At 40.9% G+C, this 23084-nt stretch overlaps 1 protein-coding gene across 3 annotated transcripts in view; it reads right to left on the bottom strand.

Moving 5' to 3' along the window:
• Positions 1-23084, bottom strand: part of LOC308394981 (uncharacterized protein) — a 36183-nt gene that overhangs the window by 9341 nt on the left and 3758 nt on the right. Inside the window, exons 2-29 of one of the 3 annotated variants that reach the window (XM_080879627.1) lie at positions 17866-20015; positions 17521-17697; positions 16017-16078; positions 15672-15710; positions 15151-15561; positions 14727-14950; positions 14287-14456; positions 13946-14080; positions 13249-13347; positions 12279-13146; positions 11990-12091; positions 11855-11889; positions 11152-11304; positions 10843-10971; positions 10584-10622; positions 8533-8661; positions 7928-8054; positions 7014-7184; positions 6905-6939; positions 6506-6670; positions 6252-6386; positions 5231-5269; positions 5009-5149; positions 4314-4393; positions 4168-4191; positions 3578-3926; positions 3149-3202; positions 49-2685 (exon numbers count right to left, since the gene is read on the bottom strand). In XM_080879627.1, the coding sequence (XP_080735753.1) occupies positions 49-2685; positions 3149-3202; positions 3578-3926; positions 4168-4191; positions 4314-4393; positions 5009-5149; positions 5231-5269; positions 6252-6386; positions 6506-6670; positions 6905-6939; positions 7014-7184; positions 7928-8054; positions 8533-8661; positions 10584-10622; positions 10843-10971; positions 11152-11304; positions 11855-11889; positions 11990-12091; positions 12279-13146; positions 13249-13347; positions 13946-14080; positions 14287-14456; positions 14727-14950; positions 15151-15561; positions 15672-15710; positions 16017-16078; positions 17521-17697; positions 17866-19734 (8598 nt within the window). In that variant the 5' untranslated portion in view covers positions 19735-20015. Of the gene's footprint in view, positions 1-48; positions 2686-3148; positions 3203-3577; positions 3927-4167; positions 4192-4313; positions 4394-5008; positions 5150-5230; positions 5270-6251; positions 6387-6505; positions 6671-6904; positions 6940-7013; positions 7185-7927; positions 8055-8532; positions 8662-10583; positions 10623-10842; positions 10972-11151; positions 11305-11854; positions 11890-11989; positions 12092-12278; positions 13147-13248; positions 13348-13945; positions 14081-14286; positions 14457-14726; positions 14951-15150; positions 15562-15671; positions 15711-16016; positions 16079-17520; positions 20016-23084 lie in introns of all 3 variants that reach the window. The other 2 variants (XM_080879625.1, XM_080879626.1) reach the window with 2 other exon arrangements.

Below are 23084 nucleotides of genomic sequence, written 5' to 3'. Positions count from 1 at the left end.
TTTTTACTAAAGAGGAAACAAAGATGCTCAAATAAATCTCAACATTACCTCTATGTCTGCGGCCTCCACCGATTGGCTCTCCTGTGTTGGTGGGCGGGGCTCCACTGTGCTTTCCTCTGCCTTTTCCCCCTCCTCCTCTTCTTCTTCTTCAACAATCTCATCCAGAGTGATGAGCTCTGCAGGTTCTCCCTTGGTGATCTCCCTGCTCCAGTCCTGACCCTCCACTGCTCTTTCCTCCCCAGCATCATCTGCTCCCACCTCATCCAGAGTGACCAGCTCCAGGGTGTCTTCCTCCAGATTTGTTTTTTCTTCTGGTGCAGCAGCCTCACTTTGGGACCCAGTGGCCTCTTTAGTATCTGTTTTTGGCTTCTCTTCCTTCGTTGCTGTACCAGACTTGTCTTCAGTAGATAGAGCATCACTAACCTCAGCAGTGTGATCCAAACACTCCTCTTTATCGACCACCTCCTCATCATCTGCATTTTTTGGTGATGCTGAGTCTTTATCGTCTTTAGGCACTGTTGGCTCTTCTGTATTCTGGTCTTTCAAAGGCTCATTGTCAGCCGTCTCATCCTCAACTGAGTCAACAATCTGATAAATGGCCTCCTCCTCATCAGCCACTTTACTAGATGCAGCATTCTTCATGGCAGCTTGTTTTTTAGTTACTTTAGTATCCTTCTTTGGTCTTCCCCTTTTTCTTTTTTCCGGAGTTATGGCCCGTTCATCCTTAATAACTTCATCCTGCACTGGGTCTACTATTGTAAAGGTGGCATTCCCCTCGCTCTTCTTTGTTGGTGTGCTCTCTTTCACTTGCTGAGGTTCCTCCTTGTTTGGTTCCTGAGAATCTCTGGCAGGTGTCGGCCTCCTTCTCGTTGGTGTCTTGTCTTTTTTTGAGACGTCTTCTTTAGTTTCTCTTCTTCCTCTGGTTGACCTTGTTGTGATGGTTGGTTCGTTCATGGCAGCCTTACCCTCCACTGAGTCTAGGATCTCAGACGTAGATTCCTCTTCCCTGACGGTTTTTATACATGCAACTGTGGAAGTTGGCGTCTTTTTATCTTCTTTGTTTCCTCTGGCCGACCTCCTTCTACCAGGCCTCTCTGTGGTGGAGACATCTTGAACAAATTCATCTTCAACAGAATCCACTACCTCAAAGATCATCTCCTCCTGTGTCTCTTTCTCCTCTCTTTTAGATGTTCTTGTTCTCGGTCTACCCCTCCTTGTTGGTCTTTCAGCTCGTTTAGCCACTTCAACGTCTTTCTTGGTTTTTTCCTCCTTGTTCTCAGCCTCTGCCTCGGTCTCTGTGGTCGGTGGCTCTTCTTCCACAGAATCAATTACCTGGTAAGCTTCTTCCTCTTCTTCAGTTCCTTCAGTGACTGCTTTCGAAGTATTAAGTTTCTTCTCGTCATCTTCTCCTCTGGTGTAATCATTGACTGAATCTAACTTCTCAGAGGCTTTCTGTTTAGTAACATCTGCTGAACTGCCTTTGTTTACTTGTTCTTCATTATTTGGAGTTTGGCAAAATGCTTTGGAAGCTTTGCTTGATTTTTCTGAGAGCATCTCCTCATTCATTTCTTTTCCATCTCCACTGGACCTTGGAGTTTGGTTCATGCTTGGATCCAACCCTTCTTTTTTATCAGCTGCATCTGGTTCTTGAATCTTTTCCTCAGACGGCTGCTTTGCTGTGGCAACTTCATCTTTGACCAGATGACTGTCCTCTTGGACTGTACTGGCTTGGTCTTCACTAACGTTGTCTATCACATAGAGAGGAGCATCCGTTTCTGTTTTACTGGACTCCTCTGAGCCTTTATCATCAATGCTGTTCAAGACCTGACTTTCCCCCTCATGCAAACTCTGGGTTTGCTCAGGCCCTGATGACTCTGTTTTAGTCTCTTGGTTTGAGTCTTCATCTATCTGTTCATCTGTTGGCTCATCGATCGAATCAAGGATCTGGTAACTTTCACCATCATCCTCCTCCTCCTGTGGATATTTCCCCACATTGTCTTTTTCCCCATCTCCTTTGCTTTTCTTTGACTCTTTGTGTGCGTCCTTACATTCAGTCTCCAGAGTCTGTGTTTGGCTCTTCATCCCTAATCCCTCTCCCTCTGCAGGTGGCTGTGTCTCTGATGATGTTTCCACTTTAGTTTGATTTTCCTTTGCTGACACTTTGAGGTCAGACTTTGTTGCTGCACTCTCCTCTGTTAGCTCTGCAGCAGTGGTTGATGCCATTTTTGAACGGGTCCTATAACCCGAGGACGAAGAATGCGGCAATTTGTCTGGAGGTTTGCTTGGCTGCGTTTTCTCACCAGAAAAGGAAACAGGCTTACTGACACTCACCGAGGATTCGGGTTTGGTGGAGTCAAATGAGTCTTTACTTTTTCGTAGTGAGGAGGTTGAACTGCTTTTCTCAGAAGATTCCGTGGGCTTGGATGAGGGAGAGGCTGAGCTGCTGGAGTCTTTGGAGGACCCTGCTGAGGTTCGTTTGGAAGCAGGAGATGCAGCTGAACTTTGACTTTCCGCATTCTCTGTGGACTTTGGCTTAGTTGAAGAGGAGCTTTCACCATTGGGGTCTGCGTCTGCTGCGTCATCGTTAATTTCATCAACAGTGACAAAGTCGTCTACATTGAAATCCGGCTCACCAAAAGGGCGGCTCTCTGAAGAAACTTTCTTCTCTAAATTATCAACTTGAACCTAGATGGAAAAACCAAAAACAGTCTGTGGAGCCATGAAACAGCTTACCCTATAATCAGAGTGTAACTATCACAAATATAACCTTACTGACATTGTATATGGTTCCTTGTATGTAGAAAACTATAATATACCAAATGTCTCCTCCTATATGATCAGGATGTCAGTAAACAAATTATGCCCCTCAGAAATGGCCATTTTGTAGCATTTACATACCTATAACACCTTAGAAAAGCATCACATTTTAATTTAACAACAATAATGGTTAAGAGGCCATGTAAGAATAGGCAGTGAAAGACAATCTACACTGAAAAAACAGCATTGAATTTTGTCAGTGTGATTAAGTGTTTGAGTTAACCAACAACCCCCCCCCCCACAATAACCAAACAAAACAAAACAAAAAGAAACACCAAACATTAATACTTCATTACTATTTTAAATCCTCGTGGGTCTGATGAACGTTTACCTTTCTGTTTGGTGTGTCTTCATCCTGTGCCCTACTAGGGCTGCTGCTTTTGCTCTAGAAATGAAGATAAGATAAGAAAAAAGATTAAACCGAACTGATTTTGCGTTATTCTGTGCTGGTTTTGGCAAGCGCTAAAATATGGCCTAAAATGTGTTTAGTGAGTGGTGATGCTAAGGACTGGACATGCACAAACTTACAAAAAAAAAAGAAAAGACTATATGTAATGATGACCTTCGCTTTAATTTATCAGTTCCAGAAATAATGCAAATCTAAAAACTGTATAATCAGCATTAGTTATTCATACAGCCTGCAGCTTTACCGCAACAATCAACAGTGTACTACTATACAATGCTCACATGTAATCTCCAACATAAGGCTTTTAGTGTCTTAAGATATTTTGGGACAACACAGTGAAATTTAAAGTGTTACCTCTCTGTCCTTGCTCTGTGCCCTACTTTCTCGACCCTGTCTATGCTCACGAAGCGCCGCTGTAATGGCCATGAAAACGTCCTCGTTGATGTGAGGAAGTTTTGAGTCTTTTTCCTCAGACTTGACTGGGCTTGTTGCTGAAGGAGCAGCGCTAGAAGCAGCGGGGGCGGCGTTTGCATCAGGAGTAGTGACCAAAGTTTGTGGTGGCCCCTCTTCCTTCACTGCTGCTTTCTGGCCTTCCTCACTTGGCTGCAGGACAGCGGTCGATTCTGCGGCCTTCTCGGTTTCCAGTTCGAGGTTAAGTGTGTTCTCACCCGAGTCTTGCAGACGCTGTTTCAGACTCTTCAAACTGAATTTAAAAGCAAAGATGCCAGTAGGTTACTATGAAAAGAAGTTTGTTGTCACAAAATGTTAATGTGAAATAAGAAATTCCATTTCAAATTTCTAATCTAGAGTTGCTTATGTCTAAATCACACTCTTCTCTTTCTGGATCTTTGGGAACTGTTTACTATAGCACAACCTTGAGGAGTGTAGCAGTCATCATGACTGTTTTGACTCTGCCACTAAACCTGAAAATGAAAGATACTCACGACTCAATACGTCCGACTTTACTCCTATGAAGAGGAGAGAAAAAAGCACAAGGTCAGACAAGCATGAAGACACTTTAAAGAAAAAAAACACACAATCTAAAATCAATTTCCTCTTTGTCTCACTTCTGATTGTGGGACACACTTACCAAGAAGATAAATAGTCCTTGGTGACATTGCTCTCCATCACCTGTGTTAATCCACCAGGTTCAGCCATCTCAATGCATATCTGAGAAAACAGAAAGATATTACATCAGTGACAGTACAATTGTTTTCTTCCTGAGGATATTCGAGCAACACAGTGGTACTCAAAGGGTGCGCTACAGGCCCAATTTGTGAAAGTAACAGGACAGAGGTCCTGGCGAGTTTCTTTACTGCCCTCTACGATAGTACAAGGCAAAGAAAAAAAATCTTGGCGTTTTAAAATTGCAAATGGAAAATAAGTGCAAACATATTTCTATACTTTTGCTAGTTTTTGATTGAACAATAAAACCACGGAACAAGAAACACTAAAAGAATAACTTAGTGCTGCCTCAAACTGCAGGCATCTTCCCTGCTAGATGGGCCAGGACGAAAGGCTGAACAGGTCATAAGATTATCACTTGGTTGAGAACTTAGTGCATTTCAGGCAGTCCTTCACCAGTATTTGCAAAGGCATGTAAAATTCAGATTGCCTGCCGCAGGGACTGTCTGAATATTAAAACTTGCTGAACTAGTGTTAAAAAAATATAGTCTCCTTCAGACTCATTTAAAAAGTTTCTCAATATTAAAAGAGCAGCAGACACCATGACAAGCCTTGCAGATGTAAAACATGAAAAATTTGCAGGTGTTTATGAAATCGTACCCTGTTGGCAAGCGGCAAGAATCTGACAAAAGCAGCAATGGACGCCACCACTTCCATGATCATCATGACAAGGTCCACATTCACCTCGGAGACCTCCACAATCAGCAGCCGGTCCTCCAGAGACTCAGACTGTGGAACATGCTGAAAAACAACCAGTGTTAAGATCAGGGAGACCCGAGCCTGCTGCTTTTACAAGACAGATTTATGTGACTGCTGACTTACAGTGCTGCTCCATTTCATCATGCTTCTGTACATGCTCTCCTGTGAAAAGAGTAGAAGATGAAAGCGGCTCACATCAATTACTTATCCTCTGTTTGTAAAATAACTATTGAATAACTCTCCTCCTGGTTAGAGTGTTTTTAATGTTCTATTGACCCCATTTGATAAGATAAAGATTGGACTCCACTGTAAGTGAGAAGTAACTCGATCCTGGTTTGCATCTTTGTGGCAAAGGATTCATACTTCAGGACAGTAACGACATAATATATAACCAAAGTTTTGCAGGAACTATTTGATGCTTTTTGAGTCTCAGTGACTTTCCGCAACAGTCGTCAGACCTCAATTCCTCTTAACATGTAGCTGTGGAGAGAGATCTCACAAAGGGCCTGAATAGCTAGCCCGCAAGGAACCTTGAGATGGGAAACGCTGAAGCTAGAAGGTTAGCAGCAACTGAAGTTTCAAAATAAGTGAGGGCATTGCTTAATAGTCAGTGAAACACTCCATAACCTATGTCTGGGTCTTTAACGTTTACACAGGACTGACTTCACAAGAAGCTCTGTGGAAACTTTAAAGTGGTGGTGGAATGACGTGGGCTGTCGTCTATGAACAGAAAAGTGGATAAAGTTCATGCAGCTTTTGTGCTGCTGTCGCAAAAAGGAAGGAACAAATACAGACAAAATAATAATAAATACTTGATATGAAATTCATGCATATTTTTAGTTTTTTCATTTCTTATTCAGATATTTATCAATAAGTGACTTATATGTATGTATATATTGTGCTATTTCTTACTTCTTGTATTATCTGTCTTTGTTACCGTTTGTACTGTAACCAACGTAATTCCCCCTAGGGATCAATAAAGTATTCTGAGTCTCATTCTATTAATATTAGCCCAGAGAAGGATGATGCTGTGCTCACTCCTTAGAGGAGAAATCTTTTTTGATTGGGATCTGTATAGTTTGAGTGAAACAGGAGCATGCCCCTGATTTAACAGCCCCCGATTTTTCAGCTCCAATATTAATACCTCACTTGAACCAGGATGCACGTCTTGTAAAACAACGTGGATTTTGAGCATCCACTCTCCAACTGTAACTGGATCTTTGAGGTAATCTCTGGCGAAATCGCAGCACGCATCCCAGCTGTTAAAAAACACAAAGGCCTGGAGAGGAAGAAAGGGGAAAAAATGACGCAGAGGAAACATTCAATATTAATCATTAAATTGAATTAAATTTGCAAATGCAAATTTCTCTGTATCAGCCTGCTGGGTCTACTCCTCACCCTCCTCTGCAGTGATAAAACGATTATGTTGTAGTACAGAGTCTGAACAGTCTGATCAGGGAAGTAACGCCACACCAGCTTGGTGACATCCTCCTGTCTGTAGTTTCCTTCTGGCAAACCGGTCAACATGATCGTGGAGAACGTAGAACCTTGAGATTGGGCTTTCTACAAGACACAAGGTTCAAGAACCAAAGTTTATGTGAAGAGAAACTTTGCAGTACTTTTTAAAAAATATATTACTATAACTGACCACATAGAGAAGACAAAATGAAACCAAGTTTAGCAGAAAAAGAGAAATGTGGCTTTTGAGGTCGGTATTTGGAAAAATGGACGCCTCTTGGTATTTACTCAAGGATTCCTGTTTAACACATGAAACCTTGGTTTATAAAATGCACTCACCTCAATGTCATCAGGTTCCCTGACAGTTAAATACTCTAGAAGTGTAAAACACACACAGTTAGTAACAGTCAACACTTTATATCTGGAAGTTAATTTTAGTTTCTCTCACCTGGGATTGTGAACCAAGGAGCGACAGTGGGGAACACAAAGGGACTAGTTGTCATTGTGATCCAATATGGTGAAGTGCTGCGTTGTGGGATGATCATATCTTCTGTTGGGACAGCTGCCCCGTCAACAGCGACATCGCTGTCTGGCAAAGCTTTGTGTGGCAATCTTGGTGCTGCACAAGCAAAAATACGTTTTGTTTAATTTTTTGTGGGGGGAAGAAAAGGAAAAAGCACAACAGGTTTTTAATGTTTACAGTGATCCAGTAATTTCAATGTTTTGACTTTTATTTTAACTTTAAGCACCTTTACAGATACCCAAGGTATCATAGGCATCAGAAAAAAAATGATTAGAGAGTTAGATCAAATGCCAGTCTGAAAAAGTGGAGTTTAAGTAATGGCTCTGGTTCATGTGTCTAGGGCAGAGACAAGCAGAAGGGAATTGACCGCTGATGGAGCAAAGATTTCTGGAGGGGCCAGAAAAGAGGTCAGAGAGATAACGAGGCAAATGAGCATCAAAGGATTTGTGGGAAGGAGAATCACAGTGTTAGTGAATCAAAGTTGAAGGAATGTGTCACAATAATTTATTGTGGACAACAATAAAGCAGGAGTTTTTCTTCACTTTATCCACAGTCCAGGGGAGAACTGACAAATATATTCAAGAGAAAAATATATTCTTCTCGGATGAGAGGTGAAACGTCTTCAAGCAACTTAAAGAAGTCCAGACGCCTTTCTTTGCAAGCTCCTTTGACTACGATGACCTGGATGACTGAGAACCTTCACAGACATATATTCAAAAGTGTTTCACAAACAGAAAGCTAAAGAAAGGCCTTACCAGATGACCTTCCATTAACTTTACCTATCTTTAAAAAAAAAAAAAAATCATATTTGTTTAAAATCCCATTTAAAACACACTTACGCAGTGAGGTACATCCACTGTGTGGTATTTCCAGCCTTGACAATTTGTGGCCGGTGGCCTGTTTTAGAAGGCTGTACCAAACACCAAGGCGATCAGCATCACGAAGAGACTCAAATTCGATAAACACCTGAAACACAAGAAAGAAAATTTATTCTGAACATTTTAATTTTATCTTCTAAATGTTAAAAATAAGTGCTAAGCACACGTGGAAAGAGTGAACTAAGCACAGCTTTATTGTGGAGTTCACTGGATTCAAAAGTCAGAAATCCTGGCTCAATGATGCACTGGAGCCGTGCTCAACGTGACCCCTGCACGAATGCTCTAATGTGATGAACACTAGTGCTTCACAGCAATCTGTCTTTACTATCTCTATAGTTTTGCGGTTGTGCTTTCCTCAAGATAAGTAGCATCCAAATCCAGACACATTATCTCTTTTTAAGGATGGATTTATGAGGGTTGGTGCATGTCATTTAGTTTGGTGTGTAAGCAGTTAATCTGTCAATTTTTCTGTATGGTTAAGAATACACTTACACAAGCACATATCTCATTCGGCCTTTCACAAACTTCTAACACATGCACTTGTTGGCATTTATGAGTGTTTATACCTTGTTGAGAAGAGGCAGGTAGTTTCTTATAAAATCCATTTTTTTCAAAGCTTCTCTGAGATCCCGGGACTCGCCTGGTGAGATGTTCCTGATGTAGATTGTTCGTGCTCCATTGTCAGTCACTTGCTGCTTCGAGAAAACCGGGTTAACGTGAAAAAAACAAAAAACCCACAAACAGTATGACATTCGAAACATTTTCATACTACAGTTCCAAGATCAAGGTCATAAGTTTGCACTTATATTCACACAGCAGGTATGCACCCTGGCAGCTATCTTCTTTATTCAAATTTATAATTGCAGCTCGTGCTGTTTTTGATAACACTGGTTGAAAAAATATTTAAACCAATGTACACACAGTGCTGTGAAAAACGCATTTGGCGCCTTCCCAATTTTGTAGTTTTTTTGCACACGTTTCAAATCATTAAACAAATGTTTAAAAAAAAAAAACATACAAAATGCAGTTTTAAATTTTTATTCCAGGAAAAAAAGTTCTCCAAACCTTTCCTAACCCTGTATGAATATCTGAAAAAACGGGTATGTCCCCATTTTTCAAGGTGTTTTGACTTGGATGTGAGTGCTTCCAGTTACGACTTTATACTCTGACTAGAGCTGGGCGATAGAACGATAACGATATGTATCGCGATATAACTTTTACTCGATAGAGAAATTAAGCTATCGCGATAGACCTCGCCGCTCTTGTCCTCTTAAAAAAAAAAAAAAAAAAAAGGTCAGCCAATCCAAATTAAGTAGCGCAGAGCCGAACCAATCACAGCCGCAGCGTCACGTCGTGTGACTTGTTACTACAGCACAAGTGCCAAGCCGCACGTGTGTTTGTTTGGGAAGCAGCCAGCGGGTAATGGAGGAAATGAGTGTGCCGACTAGAAAAATCAACCGAGCGTGACCGAAGAGAAAACAGATGACGGTTCCAATGCCGGAGAGATTGTCGAACGGAAGAGCCATAGAAGTTCCGTAGTGTGAAGGTATTTCGGCTATTTCAAGTCTGACAAAAAACAGAGTAGCGTGCACTGTAAATTGTGCCGAAAGCAAGTCTGGAAATACAATGAACTGGTGCATGCGTCACACTGTGCGCCACGTTATTGTTTCGGTTAAATGAATTTCTACAATACTGTTACTGTTAATTCTACTCTCTGCAGTGTTTAAATGCTTACACATACACACAGTTACTGTCCGTCCACACATACGACTCGGTTCTGCTTCTATGCCCCAGCTTTGTTTACTTTTTCCCACCGAGGCTTCTAGACTTCTGATTGGCCAACATTTCAGCACGGTTAGGAATCTAGCGCCACCTGCTGCTTTGGCATGTTCATAGCAGCGTTTTCCTTCATTTCTGCCTTTATGTGTGGACGGGATTATTTTTTAAAACGAAAACGGAAAATCTCCGTTTTCAAAAATACCCGTGTACGTGTGGACGTAGCCTCAGTCTCTGACTGGAAGCGCTAATTCGTCATTCGGCTTTTGTCAGACTAAAGTAACTGTTAAAACTGTTTGAAAAGCTAAGCTATACAACAAGGAGAGATTGAGAATTTCCTTTTAGTTCTCAGTTTATTTGATATTGACAAAAGTTAGTCAGTTTTGTCTGTTCTTCTATAAAACAAACTAAGATTTATTTTTAGAATTAATATTTTGTTTCTAAGTGGAATTGACAATTTAGTCTGTTTCATTTGTTCTATTTTGAAACTTAAACGCTTTAGCGGCTGCCTTTTGTGTAGTTTGCAATATTTGCCTTTATTTATCTGAAAAAGTCTCATGTTCCTTAAGTACATCTACCCTGTTGAACTTATTATGGGAAATAAATATTTAAATAAAAACAAGCTGCTGATTATTTCACATTTTACTTGTGAGCAACGGCACATTTAAATCTTACAAATATAGTTATTTGGCTTATATTGTGATAGATATCGTTATCGCCTGAAATGAAAAAAACATATCGTGATATGAAAAAATCTCATATCGCCCAGCTCTAACTCTGACCAATAAATCTAAAGGTATTCTAGCGTAGTCTTTGTTCCTGAGATATGTGTGTTACTTACATAGCACAGCCGTTTCATCAGAGACTTATAAAACTCAAGCTGAAAGAAAAAAAAAAAAAAAGTTAAAAATCATTACATCACTTTGGATTCTGTTTGATTTATTTCAGCTTAAAGATGTTTTTTTTCTACAAAAAGAAAATATTTTTAAAAATTTATAATCACACTTTAAAAAAAGAAGAAGCAGAAACCGATTATTTTCGAATAATTTTAATAACATCTGTCACAACAGTAAAGTGCATTATCTACACACATTGCTTACCGGCGTCATTAAAATGTCGCCCTTCTCAACCTGCAGTCGAAGTTTAGACCCATTGAGAATAAAATCATGATTTTCTGATGCTAGCACGATGTTTTTAGCTGCCACTGCTGTCGGCATGAGGGCAAAAGCCTGAAGGAAAAACAAACCACCAAACACTGATTTCAACTGAATAATCATGAAGACAGGCACTCACAAAATATGTATTAACTAACTAAATGTTAGTTAGGTCGTCTTAGAAAAGACATTTAGAATCCCATTAAAATGAAGGTAATAATCCAGCCCAATGCAAATTCATGGCCTGGTGCTTACCATGCGCGCCTGTGGTATAACGTAGATCGTATCGTCGTAATATTCAAATCTGTGTCGAGTGAGCAGACCGGCGATGTCCTCCTCTGCGTAACAGCCATCGTGATACTCTGGCAGGTTGCTTATTAACAGCACCTTGTAATCAAGCGAAACAAGCTGTGCAAAAGAAAAGAAATTCAGAATCTGTTTACAATTGCAATTGAAGAAATTCCAGACAGAAATCTGAAAAATGCAAACATTAACTTATAAACTGTGCCTCACTTTGAGCACTGTCTACAACTATGAACACAATGAGGTACATCAGAATAAAATACCTATTACAAAATGTTTCTGATGGTAACTTTCTTTTTACTGTGCATATAATTTGCATATAATTTGAACATTTTAAACTAGCTTTTTAATAAAGGAGTTTTAGTATGTGTTAGTACATGAGATAATTGTTTTATTACAATACTAAATTGGTAATCAAGAATCGTGCAATTCTATTAAGTGTCTATACTGACTACAAAATCTCTGTTATTGCGACATCCCTACTGAATTTTTAACATTTTTCTACATTTACACCTACTTGAGTGTCACCTGACAATGAGATATAACCCAACTATAAACTTTTAAAACAAATTGAACTATTTCAGATCAAAACTTAACCACTTTGACAAAGCATGTTTTTCTTACAGGTATAATTTAAGTGTTTTTTTAATGTTACCTTTGAATGGGGAAGTCTGACTGTCTTGAGACAACCTGTAAAGTGCAGAGCAAAAGAAAAACAGAAAATAATTATAAAATAGAAAATATCTTCACATTGAGAAATCTTTCATACAGATCTTTGGGGATTTCTTACGGATTCTTTCTGGACGCAGTTGCTCTTGTATCCGTTCCCCAAATGTTGGGTGGGTAGGAGCGACCGGCTGATCCTTTGAGATCTTCTTTGCAGTCACAGAGACTTAGAATAAAGGAAATGTAGTTAAGTTAAATAGTGGTAGTTTAGATAGGATGCAAATTACCCAGCTGATTTAAATAAAAATCTGAAAACTGTTCTCGTCATGAAGCACAGTCTTTAGCTTTTGATTCCGTCCAACATCCTGCTGTCAAAGATACTCCACACTTGAAGGTGTTTTCTGTCCACTTACCTTTGTCCTTTGTAACCGTTTCTACACTTTCAACTCTTTGCTTTGCCTCCACAGAAATCTCAGGTGATTTTCCTGCAGTCTGCTGTTGTGTTTCTTCTTGTAGAGCAGAATCTGAGCTCTGCTCGGTCTGTTCTGAAGCTTTGAGTGAATCTTCTGGACTTTTGATGACAGTTTGTGGTTTCTGAGGTGGATCAGTGGGTTTTGGTGACGATATATTTGGCTTGGTCTCAGCTGCACTAGTTGGTAGTTGATTCTCACTCGATATAGTTGGTAACGTCTGATTATCTTTGCCGTCAGTAGAAGTTTCAACTTCTGTGTGGTCCTCCCTTTCAGAAGCTGATGCTTTTCGTGCTTCACCTTTAGGCCCCATCGCAGATTCATGAATCTTTGTTTCAGGTTTCTTGTGTTTTGTCTCTACATCAGGCTTATCCTCTGACGTTGTTGATTTAGAATGATCCACTTTTTCTTTTTTCAGAGTTCCTGCTGTTTTAGATTTCTGCGTCGTTGAGGCCGTTTCTGCTTTGGAAGTCAAGACTTTTGGCTCACCATCAACTGCAGCACCTTTAATTGGTTCAACAGCCTTCATAGTATTGGCTGTATTTTTAGGTGCCACCACAGCTTTTTTAGCACCGGTTTGAGACCCTTTGGGTTTACGTTTTCCTTTCAAATCACTGGTGTTATGCTGCTTTTCGGGACTCTTCGTAGATTTACTCTTAGATTTTTCGAGGCTTGAAGCTGCTTCTTCAGCCTTATCACCAGTTTTTACAGTTTTAGCTTTTTGCTCAGCTGAGATGTTTTTCGCTTTGGAAACAGAGACTTTTGCTGTAGTTTCCAGTTTAGTTTTTGTGGTTTTCTTGGATGCAATTTCCTGTAAACAAAGATAATTTTGGATTAATCAGATTACTGATCATTTTGCCACAGAAGAGCAGTGATGTTAATATTTGTATTTCTCAAGGGAAAACAAAGTTACCTTTTCATTAACAACACTGACAGTTACTTCTTTTATGTCAAAGTTCTTTAAGCTCTTCAGTTTCTCAGCATCTTCCTGTTTCTCGAAACACACAACTGCCTGGGTGTGCACAAACACACACACACATTAATTTGGATTACTACCAAAACTATTACGTTACTACATTCACACTAAAAATCATATATGAGCACTTGTCAGTAGCTTACAAGTATTTGATGACAAGTTTGAGTTTTCCAAGCAAACTACAAGCAACGGTGACAACTTGCAAGCAACCAATGTGATTCCAAGGATGTTTTTAGTGCAATGTGTATATATAGATTAAAAAAATGCATAATGCAAAGCAGCAAAATAAAAACAAAATACATTGTGTATGCTTTCATAGGATTAGACTCGAGCAGAAACTTTCTGACATTGCGATGTCTATATAAAAGCTCAGTATAATCCAAAGTAGCCATGAATGTGAGGGCTGCAAGACCACAGAAGGAAAGTAAGGATAACCAACTGACTTTAAACCGCATGATGAATGCATGACTATAACTAATGAATGGACAGTACATTTATAGAGAATTGTAGCTACGGTGCATAAATATCTATCTTAGATTGCAGAAGCAAACCAGGAGACACATTTTCTCTAGATTCACAAGCAGGTCAATGAACTCATCCATCTATAACAGTGAGCAAATTTCAGTGTACATACCTGTAATCTTGACCTAAACAAAACAACTGACTTGGTTTTTCCAAATTTCTCCACAGCAGAAATCACTTCACTGTGAGAGAGACTACTGACAATCCCTTGTAGCCTCACCATGGTTGGAGGGGAAGATTTAGCAGCCTGCGGAAACACAGCGAAGAAAAATATGAACAAACCAAATGCAGATTTCATCATGACAATTTGACTCAAAGTTTGTGCTTGTATAAATTTGTGTTGAAGGATTTAATCTTGGTTTTGTGGCATCAACAATCACGTCACTGTCACTGACCACATTATAAATTGTCCAAAACTGTCCATTCATGAAAAAAGGCATCATGTGAAGTCACCTTGGTCTTCTCTGTGCTAGGCCTCCCTTTAACTGATTCTGGAGATGCAGAACGTGAGGACGATGATGTTGATGGGGACGACTTCATCTTGGCTAGCTCAGCCAGCAGGGCAGGAGCCAAAGTTTTGACGACAGTCTCCAGGTCAGACTGTTTTGATAAGGACTGGAGAGCTAAAAGACCACAGGTACAAAAGAGATTCGCACTTTGGTTGGTCCCAAGTCTCAAAAATCATCTACTGCTTCTGAAAGTTTTATAATCGTAGAAAAAACTATACTGACATTTTCTGGTGGTACTGGTCTTTATTTATAATTTGCATTAGTAAAGTTAATGTTGTGTGTGTGTGTGTGTGTGGGGGGGGGGGGGGGGGGGGGGGCGCAACTTTGATCTTAGAAAAACCTAATGAGTACATACCAAAAAATACCATGAAGCAATTTTCAAACCTGATGTTTCCAGCAGTTTCTTTGCCAAGATCTTCGAGCTGCTCAACTTTCGCATAGGAGATGACCTCTCTGTCGACGATCGCCTCTCCCAGCTTCTCCTTGGTGATGAACGTTTCTCATCTCTTCTTCTCGGCGAGGATCGTCTCTCGCGTCCCCTTGAGCGTGATCGATATCGTGAAGAGGAAGGACGGTCATACCATGAGGAGTCAGAATGAGACCGGGACCTGAAAAAAGTATGGATCAAAGAACTTAATGACTCATAAACATCTCAAAGCACACATCCAGCATGGATACAAAAGGTAAATAGTCCACCAATTAAGTGTTTTTAAATTTACATTATTAAATAAATTACTTTTCGCCCTCTCCACTTGAGAGCTAAATCTTTTTGATTGATCCTAGTTCTCAAAATGTATGTTGGACAGACCTGCGATTACGTCTGGAGCTGTAGGGAGATCGTGATCGGCTTCTGTGTCTCTGCCTTCGGGGGCTACGTGATCGAGAACGGGAATGACTAATTCGTCTGTCCCTCCTACGCTCCAAGTCACGGCGGCGACGTGGACTGCCGGAGCGGGAATGGCTACTTCGTCTGTCCCTGCTACGCTCCGAGTCATTATGGCTGCGGGAGCGGGAACGGCTACTTCGTCTATTTCTTCTTCGCAACGAGTCACGATGAGTGCGGGGGCTGCGAGAGCGGGAACGGCTACTTTGCCTGTCCCTGCTACGCTCCGAGTCACGATGGCTCCGGGGGCTGCAGGAACGGGAACGACTCTCATGTCTGGTTTTCTTCTGGGAAGTCTCAGCAGAAGTTGAGGGAGAGGGCTTGGCACCTGATGCACTAACAATTGCATATAAAAAGAAAGGCACATGTTAAATCAAAGAAAATGAAAGCCTCCAATGCTGGCATGTTTTTTTATTCGCCAAATGACTTGAAATGAAGATAATTACTCTAGCAGTGATGCAATTTCACCGTTCCATTCTGGGTATCTGTGGAAAAACACAGATACATTTTTGTCAGATGTTGCAAGATAGAATGTCCTTAAAAATATATTATTGTTCATTAATCCAGAAACTCAGAAATGTATTCAGCCTTTCAACAATTTAGGTTAGGGAAAATGGCTCATGGTAAATGCTGCAAATCATTAAGGTGCTTTAAATTAAAAAAATACAAATGAACAGTTCTTAGGGAGCTATCCTAGCATTACAACCCTGGCATCATTTTGGCACACCCATGGTTGTGCTGCCCCAAAGATATCGGTTCATAATCACGAAGTACAGAGAAGAAAGATTGACCGCTTTCGCAGAAGTTTGCAGTTCTCGATGTGAAGGCTGGTATTCTGGTGGGAGACCCAATCCTAGTGGTCACAACAAAAAACAAACATTTAGACAAGGTTTATTATTATCAGGAGCAACGTTTGTCATTGACATCACTTGCTGATAAAAGGTCACTAAACTTTGCAGTGGCCTTAAAAAAAATTCTTAAAATATTAACAGTTAGTCCTTCACTGAACGCAGAAGCATTATAACATTAGCCAGGAGCCTGGATTGTATTTAAACCTTCATAGGCCAAAAACCAGGAACAAATAAGCATGACACATTATACCTTTCCTGGGATAAAATTTTAAAAGTGAAATTATTTAGTATATATAGAAAACACAAGTCAAACATCTGATTACAAACAACCAAAACAAAAGGTCAATTAGGCTCTGGATTCTGGACTCTCAGGCTCTTCTTATGGCATCAAACTTTCCCGAAGCTCCAAGAAGGTCGTCTCAGGAGAGGCCAAGTTTGGATTAGGACAAAATGCACCACCTATGACAATCACAGTTGGAGTAGCGACAGGAAGATGACGTTGAAATAGACCAGAAGAGGAAGGTGCTGTTTCTTTGACGAGGAGCTCAAATGTGAAATTTGGTGCAGCGAAGGAAGGCCGATCCATAAAGAGAGATTCAACAACAAATCAAATCAAATCTGGTGCTTGTGTAGCTCATGACTGGGCGCAGCGGGTGCTTATGTTTGTGGTAGTAAATGATGTTGCCTTTTGGGACACAGAAACACTAACTTAAAAAGAAAGTATGAGTAAAAAAAAACAAAAACAAAAACAAGGTGCCCACTAATGTGAAATAAAGGACAAAACACACTATTCTTAACTCTAATGACAAAAGACAAAAAGGGGAACTTTCACATTCAGCAACAGTTCCAGAAAAAGCAAAGCTGAATGTGCACTGTGGAACAGCAGCCCAAGAACAGAGACAAATGAAAAAACAGCCGTCTTCCAACATTTTCTGATGCACAGGCTCTTCAGGTTTGCAGGTTTCTCCTCATCACGTCATCTGAGGCCTTGGTTCCATTGTTAGCAAAAGCCTTGAATGTCTTCGCATCAGTTTATGTCAATTTAAAAGAGATTAAATCTATCAATTGCAAGTACAGACCACTGAAGATTCTGAAGGTCTCTTATTAGTAGTGTTTTTCAATTACAATATCTGATAGACATATAGTTAAGTTTAGTCTGCACTGTAATCCTTCAGAAATTCTGGTACAGAATACTGAATTGCAGAAATATGTGAAAAATTTGTCCAAATGTTTGTATTCCAAGTTGGTAGTCTTCCTACAGTCATCATTATGCAGGAATAGTGTATAAAACAAACCAAATAGACTTTAAAGTAGCATACATGAAGTTTTTCCCAAACCACAATCCTATAATGGGATCCAAAATCAAATCAAAAACAAAAAACATTGCATGTCAAATAAATAAAAACCGACAGAAAGCAAAAACATCGAACAATCTTCCACTTACCTTCATCAGAGTACATTCCTTGTTACATAGAGAGCAGGTATGAGGAAAGACCCTAGGTGAAGCGGCAGTGTAGTCTTGCATCTGGGCCAGCACTGGGATATTCCCTGTCACTTCTACCTTTGCTGGAAGCTGCTTGGTGGAAGCGGGCTGCGGTATATGAATGAAATTCATGAGGTTCTGCATTAGGGGAGAGAGACCCGGAGGAACGGGCATCATGAGCCCTGGCATGAGGGACGGCTGTGGAACTGGCTTTGCAGCCGAAAAAACTTGAGACTGCAAAGCTTGTCCCATATGCACAGCTGGCTGATTCTGCATCTGCTGCAACCCAATCGGCAGGTTAGGTACCTGGGCCATCTGCTGCTGCTGCTTCAGTTGCTGCTGTTGTATCTGCTGCTTCAGTTGTTGCTGCTGCTGCTTCAGTTGTTGCTGCTGCTGCTGCTGCTGCTTCAGTTGTTGCTGTTGCTGCTTCAGTTGTTGCTGTTGTGTCTGCTGTTGCGTCTGCTTCAGTTGTTGCTGTTGCGTCTGCTTCAGTTGTTGCTGTTGCGTCTGCTTCAGTTGTTGCTGTTGCGTCTGCTGCTGCTTCAGTTGTTGCATCTGCTGCTGCTTCAGTTGTTGCATCTGCTTCAGTTGTTGCTGTTGCGTCTGCTGCTGCTTCAGTTGTTGCGTCTGCTGCTGCTGCTTTGGTGGTGGTTGTTGCATTGTCTGTTTCACCTGTTGCTGTTGTACCTGCTTCTGCTGCATTTGCTGTTTGTTCATCTGCTCAGAAACATTTGATACTTGCCCGTGAGTCTTACTCTTTTCTTTGATGTGACTGTCGCTGCTGCTGCTGCCAATGAGTACAAGGCCAGGTCGGCTTGGATGCACACTACGAACTATATTAGGAGTTAGTTGGCTTTTTGATGCTGAATGGCGATCTGGCTCTGGATTTTTCAACGGAAGGGCTTTAGTGACTTCTGCTTTAAGAGGTCTTATGTCTGTGTCTGTCTTTGGCAGAGAGAAACCTTTGAAGATTTCTTGAGATGACTGGTTCGGTTGGGTGTGCAGTTGTTGAGCTGGATCGCTGCTTCGCATTGAGCCATGACTGGTAAAAGAGCTGCCTTGATCACGGGAAGAAACCAAGGTGCTGTTTTTCACCTCTGTCATACTTTTTTGCAGTGATTCTCGACTGTGACCGCTACTATCATAGGAGCCCATCAGCAGCGTACCTCCACTTCCACCACTACTAGCTCCACTGCTGCTCCTTCCAATTTCATCCCCAAAGCTCCCAGTATATTTTCCAGTATGTCCATAATCAATCACTTTACTTGGTTGGACAATAGGTGACAATTCATCCTGATGCATCCCTTCCCCTCTTGAAGTACTCAACCTTTCCCTTCCACTCATACTTGTGGTGGAATGAGGATCATAGTAGGATTTTGATGGACCTGCTGTTGCAGATCTCTTTGCCTTTTCCATGCGGATTTGTCGTAAGATAAAAGGCAGGTTGTCAGGAGTCATCTGATCTTCGGGATATGAGATCAGATGTTCCAGGTCCTCTTTTTCAAGTCCAAACTGCATAAGGATGTTCACAGCTGTTTCTGAAGTGTACTTGGGACGAGTAGACTCTGCAGAACCCACAGGTTTGCCTGGCACTGGGTAGTCATAATCACCTAAGCCTGGAATGGATTGCACATTGCGCTCTCTTTCATTCGAGGCATTAAACCTACCGTCACCAGTGCTTAGATAGCTCAATGAAGCAGATGATGAACAGTATTTAGACGAATCATCCTCAGTTTCCCGTTTGTATCTTGGCAACCAGTCCATGGAGCTAGTGCTACTTGCAACATCAGGAGGTCTTTGAGAGTTTGAGGACAACATGTAGGAAGTCACATCTTTGCCTGAAGAATCATACTCATGTCTTTGAGTAAAATGACTGCTCTTGTCTACAGGCTGATTTCTCACCTCCTCTCTGGCTCTGCTTATATGCATGTCTATGGACCTCTTTATGTCCTCTTCCATTGAAGTCTTACTCCCTTCTGGCCTGTAGCTCATTATTCCCCCAGATTTTGCAGGAGTCGCAGATGAAACTCCAGAAGAGCTAAAGCTGGACCCAGGCCCAAGATGAGGAGATGTCTTATGAGAGTCTCTCTCTGCCTGCATACTGGACTGTCCATAGCGCCCCTGGGCTGAACTTTGATTCCCAGAGGCATAGGGGTTATATGAGGGATGGGACATGGTGTTAGCAACCTTCAGAAGGTTTAGTAGACTGATGGCTGCAGCTGTCGGGCAGGGGGGTGTTGTGGGTATAAATGGGGCAGGTGTGTTGGTTCGACCATCAACAGCAATAGCGTTATTTATCTGTGTCAACGCAAGGTGGGTTTTCAGCTGAGCCAGCCGCAAGCATGCAGCTTGCTGTCCGATCAGTAAAAAGCTCCCTGGGAGCCCACCCAGTAGGGGGCTCTGTTGGGGCCCTGGTGCAGGAGAAGGGGCGTAACGCTTCAATGACAATGGAAAAGCTGGAAAGTTAAAAATAAAGAAAACAAAGAATAAAGGTTAATCAGTTGTACTGGGCCTCAGAATCTTGGAAAGATGAAATCCATCGTCCGGGAGGCCTTTTCTTAATTTGCAGACTCTGCTTCCCGAAGATCATTCATTCATACGGATTCATTCTGTTAGTATCATCTTCAGGTCTTCACTAGTAAGAAGGAAAGGTGGAAACAAAAGCATCAAAAACAGAGAAACAGAGAAAACATGAGATTTAAACAATAGACACACAGGAGACAACAACAACAAAATAGAAAGGAGGTGTTAATCTTAGAAGAATAAGGTTAACAGATCTTCCAAAGCAGCTTATCTTATCCTCCTCTATCTTTTGCATGTCCCTGATCTGTGGATAGAGACACAGAACATACACGCTAGTCGTCCAACATCTAGATGTTTCTAACAAGACCCATGATTAGTACCCATTAAGGTTGAACTAACATATGCACACAAATTTTGCTACACGGGTGTGGTTTTTTATTATGACGATCTCCAAGTCCAGTCCACAAGTTGCAGTGCTGTGCTGGGTAGGCAGCATTCAGAAGAGAGACCACGTATGGCTTGGAAAGTTGGTGAAGGAAGCTGGATCTGCTGTTGACTTTCTGGTAATGACAGCACACAGATGGACCTCAACCGGTGCAAACTGCCATTGTCATGAACACATCCTCCTACCCCCTAAACATGATCGCAATAAACCAAAGGAGCATGCTCAGTGGCAGGTTGGTGGCATAGAGCAGCTTATGATGATCTTCTGTCTCCTCAGAGGACACGATTAGACTCCTCCGCTCATCTTGAATTACAGCAGATAAGGGACTCAAGTTGAGTACCATAATTGATGCTCTGTTGTCTGCTTGCACTTAATTTAACTGGTTATATAAGCTCTCTGCACTTTCAGTGACTTTAGTGTCACTGTAAAATCATTTTGCACCGTGGAATAATTTAATTAATCCGTACACTATCTGCACAGACCGTGTACCTGATCATTATGCAAGTACTTTTTACAAACTTTTCACATATGCAACAGGCTATGTTCCGAGAAGTGCAGTAAAAGCGTCCCAACAATTCTTACATTAAACAACAGCAACAGTGAGAGAAAGCATTGTCACGAATGAAAACCAATGACGATTTTCTGAAAACCTTTGCAAACCTCAAAAGAAAATTAGTTTGTAAAACTGCAGCTACAAACTACTGAACGTTTGCTGTTTGCTCCCTTTGTGCTATGATGGCTCTCTAATTTTAGGGACAAACTGTTATCCAGTGCAAAACTGGACTGGTGCATGTCTTCTATATAGATCCTTGCTACCAAAGTCATCAATGATGACATCAATGATGACATCAATGCCAAAATAAGAGACAATGACAATATTTGGAGGCCAAAAGTGAACACAACAGATTTCCCTCAATGTTACTGGTTTTTTTTTTTGTTTGTTTGTTTGTTTGTTTGTTTGTATGTTTTGGGGGGTGGGGGGGGGGGCGGTTGTATTGCTTGTGTTAGCTAGGTTATGCTTAAAAGTAGTTTAAGAGAAAGTGAATTGCATAGATACACACACCTACCAGATGTAAAGAAGAATAACGCAATAGGAGAAAAGAATGAAATAAATGTTTAAAAAAAACATAGATCCTTAAGTGGTAATATAGAACAACACAACTAACCAACAGCTCAGCTAAACACAACATGATTAGTTGTTAATGACATTAGGGCTGCACAATATTAGGAAAACCTGCGATGTGCGATAACTATGATCAATACTGCGATAACGATATGACTTGCGATAAAATAAATATAAAAAAAACCAAATACATAATTTCTGTTTTACTGCAAGTTTTATTTAAAGAAAGCTGCTGTATTAGCAGTGTAACAACAAAGTGCACTTTAACATTGAAACATTGCCCCCATAAAAAGATTTCTGAGGCTTGAATTCTGAAAGACATCCTTCCTGGTCTCTAGAATTAGTTTTAAATACATAACTTAAATTATACTGCAAATTATCTCAATGCAGTTGTTCATCATTTTACCCCTCACCAAGTAGTTATGATGTAAGTCAAAACTGGAGAGGAAACTTTACTGTAGTGCTTGCGTAGTTTTCCGCTTGGCTCAGTTCAAACATGACGGTCTTGCGACATGTTTCGTACATTTGTGGAATGGCGACATGTGAAAAGTAGTTTCGTGAGGGGATGCGGTATCTCCGGTCCACTTTATGTATCAGACTGGTGAAGCACTCTCTGCTAACTGTATTTATAGGCATCATGTCTTTGTCAAAAAATGTGTAATGGCCTCTGTTATTTCTTTGTAGCGCTTTGACGTTTTCTCATAAGGAGTCCCACTTGAAAAACTCTAATACAGAGACGGCTGTTGGACTGCTGCGCTCTTTGTCTTAACATTAGCAACCTTTGTTTGGCTAGCCCTGTCTTTCTGGAACTCTTCAAACAGTTCTCTGTGGTTGTATTGAAGATGATGGTTCAGATTAGTCATGTTTCCTCTGGTGGTTGCCACGAGTGTTCGGCAAGTTTTGCAGAGTACCTGTGTTTGGAGAACGTCGTCTTTATCAAATCCAAAGTACCTCCAAATAAGCGAGGTACTATTTTTTTTTTTAGGCACGAGGGGTTTCTTTGATTGGTAAATTCTTTAAAGCACGTGTGTAAACATTTTAAGGTACCCAATTATCGCAGTTTACGTCGTCTTTTGCGATGGGCCCATCGCGCAGGCTGATATCGCGATGACAATAAATTTTCAATTTATTGTGCAGGCCTTAATGACATCTGTAGTTTTAGTCAGCCTACCCTACATTGCAGCCGTCTTTACACTGCCTTTAAGTAAGCACCTGCAGCAGTGGAAAAGTGATTTTTGCTCACTGCACATGCGTGGGAGCAGGTTAATGACAGGGGATCTTTTCCATAGTCTGAGCGTCCAACTGTCTTAATGTCTAATTACAGCTGGGCGATAGAACGATAACGATATGTATCGCGATATACCTTTTACTCGATAGAGAAATTAAACTATTGCGATAGACCTCGCCGCTCTTGTCCTTTTAAAAAAAAAAAAA

This window comes from Rhamphochromis sp. 'chilingali' (assembly GCF_963969265.1).
Source record: "Rhamphochromis sp. 'chilingali' genome assembly, chromosome: 1".
Lineage (NCBI taxonomy): Eukaryota > Metazoa > Chordata > Actinopteri > Cichliformes > Cichlidae > Rhamphochromis > Rhamphochromis sp. 'chilingali'.
This window is presented reverse-complemented; position numbering and strand designations above follow the sequence as displayed.